The sequence below is a fragment of the Musca domestica genome, unplaced genomic scaffold, assembly GCF_030504385.1.
Source record: "Musca domestica strain aabys unplaced genomic scaffold, Musca_domestica.polishedcontigs.V.1.1 45, whole genome shotgun sequence".
NCBI classification, from domain to species: Eukaryota; Metazoa; Arthropoda; class Insecta; order Diptera; family Muscidae; genus Musca; species Musca domestica.
This window is the reverse complement of record NW_026712335.1, coordinates 2240872-2252377: the sequence shown is the minus strand read 5'-3', so window position 1 is coordinate 2252377 and position 11506 is coordinate 2240872. Positions and strand designations below refer to the sequence as shown.

The window sequence follows — 11506 nt, the reverse complement described above, 5'->3', positions numbered from 1 at the left end:
AAACTATAACAAAAATATTCACTTTTTTATTGACACATTTTAACCCGATTTTCTTAGATTTTATTCTTTTCTGTGAAAATCCCATTCTAAATTGACGAGAATTGTCAAAATCCGTCCGACCATTCTTGAGTTTTAAGCGGTCTAACTAACATACTCTTCTTTGATATAAGAAATTGTATATATTTTGCTGTTTATGCGATCAGAAGTGTATTTGTGATTTCGGGGGAATTTTACATAAAAAATTTACATAAAATATTGGTCTATTTCACACGCTATATAGTATTTTATGACCATTCAAATCTGTAAGCTTCTGCCCAGCCCTAAACTCTAGCCCCATGCAAAATCCAAGTCGATTGGTCTATAATTGTGATCTTTAGAGCAACTACAAAATCAATATTTTTTGGTCCGTTTTCCAACCCTTTAATATTTTGCGACCATCTTCTCTCTACTTTCAACTTTACTTTCATAATTTACTGAAGTAAACATTTTTTTGTTAATTAAATAATGCGACTAAAAAACAATGCTTCCCTAATATTTCCAGTTGCTTAAAAAATGCTCAAAACTTATGTTTCCTCAATACTGTTTTTTTTATCATCTATAGAGATATAGATGTCTATCTACCCCTTTCAATTTATCATGATTGATTTGAAAACATTTGTTTCCCATTTCAATATTATGTCAATAAAAGTCATCATTTCAAAGATCAAAGATATGCAAACAAAGGCAGCATAAAACATTTGTTGTTTTCCCCAAATTTAGTCTGAATTTAAATTCTCACACGACTAGAGTCTATAAAATATAGATGAGCAATTTATAGAATACTTTTATAATGTTATGCCTTGTCGTGTGCAGCATGAATCTGGTTTTTAATATTAAGGAGTGTGTGTCTTGTTTTTTTCTAAGATTTATTGTATGAATAAATTGTTGATAGAATATTTGTTAAAAAAAAGAAAAATTGAAAAAAAAAACAAAAATATATGAAAGTTTTATTTGAGCCACACTAAGGAAGTGTGGAAATATACTATGAACATTATAAAAGTGGAACTGATGCCTTGGCCAGAAATTGTCTATCAAACCGACATGCAACTCTATACTAAGATTTTAAAACAGTTAAAAATTCATTTAATGCAATGCGTACAACTATAACCAATGGGAACATTTTTTTTTTTTTGACAGTCTGAAGCCAATACTTCGTACAGTTTAAAATTTCGATGGGGTTTTTAAATATATTACATTTATTTTGATACATTTAAACTCTAAATATTTTGCGAAAATATTCCAAAACAATTGGCTTATATACTGACCCTAACCCTACCCGCATGCAAAACTTTGTGAAGATCGGACTATAATTGCGACCTGAATACTACAACACATACATAGTCTTATAAGGTTTAAAAATATAACAATATGTAACATTCAATATCGTAAGTCAATTTGAAAAATCTCATGCGATAAAAAATATGACAAATAATAAAACAAAAAATAAGAAAGCAAAGGTTGTAGTAGTGCGGGTCGACCATGTGTTAACCTACAACACCACAATATGTTGGAATCCCCCTTCATTTTGGACGATGTCAATTTTGAAATAATGTCATAGAGCCCTGCCCAGATGTTACTCTTATTTACGCACTCCGCTGTGATGTTATGTATCCGAATTAAATTCACAAAAGTTGTGGTCCATTTTACAGCTAAATATAATCTAAGGGTCATCCAAAATGCTAGACTTTTCCCTGTTCCGTAAATTTCTCCTCATGTAAAGAAAATCAAAATCAGTAAATCTTATTTTTTTGGCGCATTTCAACCCCTAAATTTACATTTCCCTAACAGAGGGCTTTAATTCTGACACTACAGGGTGAAATAAAAAAGCTGCAACCACCAATTGGCTATCGTTAGAGCACTCCAGCATTTAAATGTAAATAAATCTTTTGTATATCGTACCATCGCTCGTGATACTGGTAGCGTAGCCCGACGAAAAGGAAGTGGACGGAAGATAACAGCAACATCAGCAAATGGAATGGTTCGAAAAGTAAAGAAGCGATTTGATTGAAACCTGCGTCGCAGTGGCCGAAAATGGCTCGTGAGTTGAGCATATCGCAATATTCCATTCGCCAAATATTGAAAAATTGAATTCCAAAAGGTGCGAGAACTTACACCGCAACAGAAATAAAATAGACTCAAAAGAGGTAAAGAGTTGCTTCGCTTCACTTAGCCGAAAGTGGTGAACTGCCGAATTTGGTTTTCTCCGCTGAGAAAACATTCGTTGTCCAGCGGTTTGTAAACAAACAAAATGTTAGTGTTTACTTGCTAAAGAGGTCAGCTGAAAATGTTCACCTTGGGTTGACCACCAGAACTCAGGCGCCAGCCATGGTGATGGTGTGGGGCGCCATAACAGCCGATGGTTGCTCTCCGTTCCTATTAATCGACCGTGGCATCAGAATAATTGCCGAATATTATCGCGAAAATATTCTGGAGGGTGTATAAAAGGCTTGGGCACGCAAACCTTTTTGCCGCAGACCTTGGACTTTCCAAGAGGATTGAGCATCATCACATTCAGCACGCGCCACTAAAGAATGGTTACAAAATGAGGTTCCTCGCTTCATTTCCAGAATACAATGGCCATCAAAATCTCCGGATACCAATCCGTTGGACTATTGTGTCTGGAGTATTTTGGAAAGCAAGGGTGGCACTAAAAATTACCAAAGTGTCGTTCACCTAAAGCAAGCCCTTCGCCGGGAATGGGCCAAAATACCACAGAGCAACATTCGGGCAGCGTGTGACGGTTTCTTTGGCCGTTTGAAGGCCATAATTCGTGCCAAAGGTGACCAATTCGAAAAAATCTGAACTTATCCTCAATATCTTCAAATATTTCCGACATTTCTGCTTCCATTCAATAAAATTAAAAAAAAAAAATTTAAAAATTATGGCGTTTGACTTTGTTGCAGTTTTTTATCTCACTTCAGCTATATCGAATTTTGACCGCTTATCTCTAATTTCAATAGGGTTCTTCCTTGAGCCAAACAAATGATTTGTGCAAAGTGTTCAATAAATGCGACCTGTTATTTGTTTACACAATCGCAAGGACATAAGGACGGATTGACATGCATCATCGACTCAGAATGTGATCCTGTGCAGATCATCAAAAGGAAATAAAAGAGTATCTCGCTCTCTCCTCTCTATGCTACAAATAAATACACAAAGACATGATATCCGACTACAGTGTTCCAGGGTATAAAAACTTAGGATTATTCAAAATATAGGCCCTTTGTCCATTTTCGCACCTATATTAAACCTGATAAATAATCTCTTCGTTTTCTATGGGATATTTAGTATTTTATATTTCTATATATCTTGAAATTAAGAGGGTACCAGGGAAGAAGGAATAGACTGATGTTGTCTATCTTCTAACTCTATGCATATAAGTTTGATAATCGTCATACGCACTAGCCAGACATTTCGGCTTCATCAAATGATGTTTACCCCCTGTGGCCATGTGGCTGACGTTATAATAAAAACTCAATAAAAAAAACAACATAACATAAATCCCTATCTAGTCATTCCTGTCTGTGATTTAAATGTATTTTTGATAGTTCTATTTTGAAAATAAAAATCACACACACTCTGCAACAGGTTCGATTTCCATTCAAAAATTATTTATTTCCGATTTTAAGCGAAGGATTTAATAATATTTTGAATTAGTAGCAATGAATTGTGACTTTGACAGATTGAAGAATAGAACACCGCGTACCTTTAAAAATGTCGGCAATTTTAATAAAATATTGAATGGTTACATTAGAGTTTGTTCGTGTTCGTATTTCACTAAAAGATGACAATTAACACCTCTCCGACTGACGACGAACAAAAGAACTATGTTTGCATATTTAATTTATTTTTTTGTTTTATCTATTATTGTGATTAGTATTTTAGATTTAAGTAATATTTTTTCCCTTTGTTTTCAACGAACAATAGATTATCGATGATAAATATGATAACAAATTCATATTTTGCTGTGGCTAAGCGATGTTTATATTGACGATATCTTCATTTCAATTCAATAAAGCGTTATATTAGTTTCTGATTGAGCCATTCACTCACTCGCTTAAGCGTGATGATATGCCGTTTTCAAAACAGTTTCGTCTAGATTTATGTTAGAGGAGGGATGTTGGAAAGATTTGGTGAAATTAATGGAGAATTAGTTTTTGGGTATCATCCCAAATTCTGAGTTTCTAGGGATTTAAAAACATGTTAAAATGTTATTGAAAATTTAAAAAGAATTTGAAAATAACAGTCGCTTTTGCCGACAGTTGTATACCCCCAGTCCAATGTCTGTTTGTTTACATATACATTGGCTCATAGTTATTTAAATTTTTGAACATTTATGGGGGAGGTTCCAATATTGTCTATTTCATGTCTGGCAGATTTGGCCTATATCGGTTACTGCCTATACTCTATATGACCTTTGTGATAATTTCGGAAAAATGTGTGCGATGTCTCAAACTTGTGAAGAGTTCGAAAGAAGTTGAATGCTCATTTCGCGTTTTATGAGCTTCATGACAAATTTGGACCGTTGTGTGGGAGGTAACAGAAGGACACACACAAGATGTTTTTTTTTTTAACAAAAACATTAAAATTTATAAAATTTGAAGACATTCGGACCCGTATTACACATATTTAAGAGCCGTAATTTGTGGGTGGTACCAAAAGGAGTCCGCTGATATACATAACCAGTGGAGGTAGTGGACCGATATAATCTTCAGACTAGATCTTGTATTAATAAAAATATTGATGAGCATTTGATGAGAATCGAATGTTTATTTCGTATTGTATTAGAGACATAACTATTCAAAATTTTGACACTATGTAGGGAGGTACCAGAAGGAGTGGACCGAAATATCCAATCTTTACAAGAGATCTTGTGTTGATAAAAATATTAAGATTTAGCCGAATTTCAAAGGAAACGAACACTTACATCGCATTTTATGAGCGTTTCGATTATTCAAAATTTTGACCATTTGTGGGAGAGGTTCCTGAAGGAGTGAACCCATGTATCCAATCTTCAGATGAGATCTTGTGTTAATAAAAATATCGAGATATCTGAATTTTGATGAGTTGATGGATGGTTGTTTCGTATTTTATGAGAGACATAATTTTGAATAAAATGTTGACCCTTTGTGGGGGAGGTACGATGCAATGGGCCGATATTGGCCATTTTCGAATTTTCGCACCTGACCTAACACTGACTGAAATATTGGGATTTGGAAAGTTTTTACAAAATCGCATGATCCATTCCATTTATATAAGGTTAATTATTTTCTTTGAACATTTTGACCCGCTGTGTGGGAGGTGCCAGAAGGAGTGCATCGATACATCCTATTTTAATTACAGTTCTTGTGTTGACAAAAATATTAAAATGTGGAAAATTTGAAGATAACCGCTTCCTCCTTTCATATTTTATAAGAGCTATATTTATTCCAAATTTGAACCTTTTGTGGGGAAGGTACCAGAAGAAGTGAGCTGATATCTATCATCTTAACAAGAGATATTGTGTTGATAGAAATATTGAGATGTGCCGAATTTGAAAGGAATGGAATGGTTGCATCACATTTCATAAGCGTTTCGATTATTCAAAATTTTAATCCTTTATAGGGGAGATACCAGAAGGAGTAGACCGATAAAGTGAATGTGTGTCCTCATGTATACGAAAAGTACTAAACGGTCCTAAATTTACTACAAATTGAATTTGGAGGAACAGATGGAGCTGAAATCTTGAAATTTGTAATTAACATTACTGACAGTGTGTAGGATTGGGATATGGAGGAAGTTTTCGAAATTTGTACTTATGTGCACTTATGTGATGCATCGTAGTACTCAGATATATAGGTCGTTTTTGAAACTACTGTCGAAGTGCTGGATTGGGATATTTAGGTAGAGTTGGTAGTTTGTACTTATGTGTACTAAAATGTACAAAATTTGGTACAATTTGGATTTAGGTGAACCGATAGAGCTGGAATCCTGAAATTTGGAATTAATATTACTGTTGGAGTGTAGGATTTGGATATGGAGGTAGTTTTCGAAATATGGTACTAAATTTGCTAGAATTTGTGTTCAGGCGAATCGATAGGAGTGGAATCCTAAAATTTTAAATTGGGATTACTGTGGGAGTGTAGGATTGGGATATGAAGAAGTTTTCGAAATTCGTACCACACATAAGTACGAATTTCCAAAATTTCCAAATTTCGTACAATTTGGATTTGTGTGAACCGATAGAGCTGGAATTTCGAAATTTTATGTTAAAGTCGCGTTTGGTTTCTATGGATAAGATATGGAGGTGGTTTTGGAAATGTGTACTGCTATTGAGCGAAAAGTACTAAGTGGTACTAAATTGGGTATCTGATATTAAGTGAAGAAATAGAGCTGAAGTCTTGATATTTGATAAAGATGCCACTCTTAGTATCTGGTGTTAAATCAGGTGGTGGTTTTGGAAATATGTACTATAATTGTTCGAAAAGTACTTAGTGATTATAAATTTGGTATTAGGTGGAGGAATAGACCTGAAATTCTTTTCGAAAAATAAACAAGTAAAAAAGTATGTTCGGACGGGTCGAACTTTGATTGCCCTCCACCATTTGGAACGAATTCGGCAATTTTCAAAATAAATACCGTGAAAATTCTGTTAAAATCTTAAAACTACCGAATGTAGCCTTTATATTAGGGTCTATACGACGACGTGGACCTGCATATGCAACTTTTGTCATAAGCCATTACTATATTTAAATGCTAACTTGAAAAAAAAAATCGGTTAATAAAATAGCTAAAATCATATATCAAATTACCGAATATAGGGAGGTACCGTGGCTACACCAAAACATGGACCTGCACAGACAATTTTCTGTCATAGGCTGCAGCATCCATTACGAACTTCAAATACCAAATTTGAAACAATTCCGGTGAAAAATGCCGCTAAAATCATCAAAAATGCCGAATATCGGGAGGTACCGTCGTGTGGGGGCTATACCAAAACGTGGACCTACATGGCCCATTTTCAATACCAAAAGTCCTGCAGACATAGTATACATTAGCCCTAGTTAGATAACGTACGTCTGCGAGACGTTGGCCTTTTGAATTTTTTACTCTCTCTCTGCCGATCATTAACAGGGAAACCTCTCATGCTCTGTTATCTCAGTCGGTAGCAACAACTTGGCGGTGGTGGTTGTTTTTTTGCGGTAAGTTCGATATTTTCTTAGAAAAAGACACAAATAGAATCAGCGTACGTCTGAGAGACGTATGGTTATCTTTTGAGCAACTTTAGGTTTGTTTTTTAATGAGTATTTTTTTTTTTTTTTTTTGGTTTGATTTTTAAGGTATTTTATAAGATCTCATTTAAAGTTATTATCAGCAATGGCATTAACACGTGGTTTGAATGATTCAGAAATTGCTTCGCTTTTGCAAAGCGTTTTGGAAGACTCAAATTCATCAGAAAATGTGAGTGAATCAGAAAACGAATTACTGGAGGATGATATTCAAAGTGATGTGGAAGATGAATCGCTTGACGGGAACGAGTCTGGTGAAAATATAGCGTCCGTTCAAGACCCAAATCAAGAATTCACTACTCATTCCGATAGCCGTATAATAACTGTAGCGTTACCCACCTTAAGGAGTAAAAGTAAACACTGTTGGACTACATCTAAAGGTAATAGCTCTACAAGAACATCCTTGATAAATATAGTAAGAACAGCAAGGGGACCAACGCGGGGGTGCAAATCGCTGTATGAGCCAATTTTATGTTTTAAAGTTTTTTTCACGGACGAAATAATTTCAGAAATTGTTCAATGGACTAATGCTGAAATATATCTAAATCGTCGAATTGACAATGCATCTGCAACATTTAGAGATACATGCGCCGATGAAATTCGAGCTGTTTTAGGCATATTAACGTTAACAGCAGCATTAAATAATAACCACTTATCAACCGACGACTTGTTCAACAATACCTACTGTGGAACGTTATATACAGCAACCATGAGTCGAGATAGATTTGACTTTTTAATTCGATACCTTAGAATGGACGATAAAGCCTTGCGACCTGCCCTTCGTCCAACTGATGCGTTCGCACCTGTCAGAAAGATATGGGACATTTTTATAAGACAATGTAACACAAGTTACATACCAGGATCGCATGTTACAATTGATGAACAACTGTTGGGCTTTCGTGGTCGCTGCCCATTTAAAATTTATATTCCTAACAAGCCAAACAAATATGGAATCAAAATTCCAATGATATGCGACAGTACTACGAAATATATGTTTAATGCAATTCCATATCTAGGGAAAACGACAAACACGGCTGGCCTTCCATTAGGGGAGTTTTATGTCAAGGAACTGTCACGACCCATACATGGCATATATAGAAATATAACTTGCGATAATTGGTTCACGTCTATTCCTTTAGCAAAGGGTCTACTTAATGAACCTTACAAGTTGACTCTAGTGGGAACCATAAGATCTAATAAAAGAGAAATACCGGAGGAAATTAAAAACACCCGAGCACGAAAGGTTGGAACTACCATGTTTTGCTATGATGGCCCTTTAACTCTCTTATCGTACAAACCAAAGCCATCTAAAATGGTCTATTTGCTGTCTTCCTGCAATGAAAAAGGTACGATTGACGATAAAACTGGAAAGCCGGATATAATATTATACTATAATGAAACAAAGGGTGGTGTCGATACTTTCGACCAAATGTGTTCGTTGATGTCATGCTCCAGGAAAACCAACAGGTGGCCCATGGCAGTATTTTATGGAATGCTTAACGCAGCATTCATAAACTCCTACGTCATTTATGCCCACAATTTGATTTCTATTAAAAAAAGGCTTTAAGTCGCAAGGAATATATGAAGGTACTTTCTGCTTCTTTAACAAACCCATGGATGGAAAAACGAATGGAAATTCCGACTTTGTCGAAAACCTTGCGCAACAATATTCAAAATGCAGTGTCCGACGAAGTCAACAATGATGGCGGCAGCAGTGGAGATCATCCTGTCTCAAAAAAGAGAAGATACAGTGGTTTCTGTCCATCAAAAATACGACGTATGTCGAAAATGATATGTTGCAAATGTGATACACCTCTATGTGGAGACCACAAAAATTTAGTTTGTAACTGTTGTATATAATATTTACCGATTTTTTTTTTTTTTTTTTTTTTTTGGTTTACATTACATAATAGAGATATAAAAACCAAGTTTAAATAAAAAGAATATATATTTTTTAGTTTACAGAACCGATTAGAGGTCCTTCAGAGAAGACTGCTTATTTTTACACTATTTTTGGAGCCAAATTGAATTTTATTTTTTATTTTAATTCTAATATTAATTTTAATGTATAGATACTTTTATATAAACAGAACTGAAGTAAATAAATGATATCAATAAAAAAAGTTCAATATTCTTTTTCTTAATATCCTTTTTAAGTCCTTAAACGGGCATACGTCGTTCAGACGTATCGTTATCTTTTGACTGAAAAAAAATAACGTTATCTAACTAGGGTTAGAGTAAAATTTTATCAGCCTACTTCATTTCTAGAGTGATTTTCTCAGACGGGTCTAAAATGTATATTTCGAGGTATTACAAACAAGGTATGGCAAACTTAATACACCCTCCATACTATGGTGGAGGGAATAAAAACGTGAATAATATGTAAATCCTTGAAAGTCTGAATAATTGGTATAATGTAAGACTTTTTTTTAAACATTTTGCCAAAATGAAGAAATTGCACATTTGGAGTTCTAAAAAGACCTAACACCAAATGCCGCAACGAATCTGAAATTTTAATGTGTACTTTTCGTTAACGAATTAGCAGGCACTTGCTAGTGTCTTATAATAATTAATGGGAAGTGTTACTTTGTGGAATACCTACATGTAGTTTAATACCTCCTGGCCGAACTTAACGCCCTTTTTACACATGTTCCCAATTAAGCAATTTAAATAACATCTACATCCGTTCTGTTACAGATAACTTACTGACCTTCTTAATATCTGTGAATATCATTTTAAGGTCCAATTTAATTATACAACCGATTAAATCTTAAGTAAATATTGAATCGAACTTAGCGTAACCGAATCACAAATTAAATTAAAAACCAGACCCAACTAACTACAAAAAAAAATAAACGGAAGATGAAGAAGCCCACGTTAAATTGAAAGTATTTATGGCCATTTTATTAGTAACATTTTCGAGGCATTAAAAGTCGTCATCATCATCACCGTCACGGTCGGTATTGGTTAAATGCCACTCTCTTAAGATCAAAAATTTAAAATGTCTTGCTTGGGAAACCCATTATGCATGGTTCGCTGCTTCTGCTGGTGATGGAGCTGCCGATGAGCGTCTTCTGTCTTACCGCAAAGATAGACAGACACACTGTCGGACTGACTGCTTTATTTACAGTTGTTAAACATATTTCAATAGATTTCCGCCTTTTTCCAATTTATTTGATTTATGTTTTGTTTGATTTGTTAGTTACGGCCGCTGTGGTTATGAACTGAACTTTATTTGGACTGAGAATTTGGCATTTTTTGGTTTCAGTGATGTCTATGACAACAACATCACCAAAAATGTTGTGCCCTTCTAAATTTCTGAAATGTATCACAATAGCTGTCCACTTGACTTTAGAAGATTCAAATTTTTTTCTTATTGTTATTATTTTTTTCGAAATGTTCTCATAAAGTTATTGTTGCTTTTATTACAAAATTTACATGCTTAAACCGCTGGAGGAAAAAGTTAATCAACCTGCCACTGTCATCAAGTGTTCATTGTGCTGCCATAAATATATCGGATTTGATGGTAAAAATGGCCAGTTAAGTGGTCAAGAAATACAACAAACAGTAAACGTACGCAGTTCTGGTGATGGTTTCTTTGCTTTCGAAAAATCATAAATATTTGCGCAGAGGAGGTAAACAAACAAACAAACAAACTGACAGCCATGTCAAGTGCCTACTGACAACAGCTGTTCACAAGAGACATAATATTAACGTTTAGACCAATAATTAAGGTATTAACTACTCTAAATTATAACAATTTGTTTTGTTAATTACCGGATGTAGATATATATATTTTTTTTTCTATTTCTTGTTATTTTATCGTTGCCGAAGACAGAGTCAAATAACGATATTTAAATATATGTAGAATAATTATGATATGAAAATAACAATGCTATGAAAACAAGTCAGAAATTATGAGTCGGTCTCTACGACAGGTGTGTGCCCTAGGCCCATGGCCATATACGAAAAATAGTACTACTCGTAAAATAATTACAGGAAGAACTCAGAAAATTATGAAAGTGAATCTGCATATAGAAAAAAGTGGCGCTGTTAAAGTTTACATCGCGAAGTAGCCTAAATGGAGTGGTCAAATTTTGCCTTCTATTATATTAATTGAAATTTTCGGATAACCATTCCTAGGAATCCGTACATTTAAGGATTCGGAAATATTGCTGATAACAATACGAGGATTTTTT

General features: G+C 34.5%; 1 protein-coding gene across 1 annotated transcript; it reads left to right on the top strand.

The window, feature by feature from the left end:
• The first annotated feature begins 7089 nt into the window (after positions 1 to 7089).
• Positions 7090 to 9213, top strand: LOC131804509 (piggyBac transposable element-derived protein 4-like). Its single transcript, XM_059127486.1, has 2 exons — positions 7090 to 7220; positions 7359 to 9213. The coding sequence occupies exon 2, from the start codon at positions 7396 to 7398 to the stop codon at positions 8872 to 8874; it is 1479 nt and encodes a 492-aa protein (XP_058983469.1). The 5' UTR covers positions 7090 to 7220; positions 7359 to 7395; the 3' UTR covers positions 8875 to 9213.
• The last annotated feature ends 2293 nt before the right edge of the window (positions 9214 to 11506 follow it).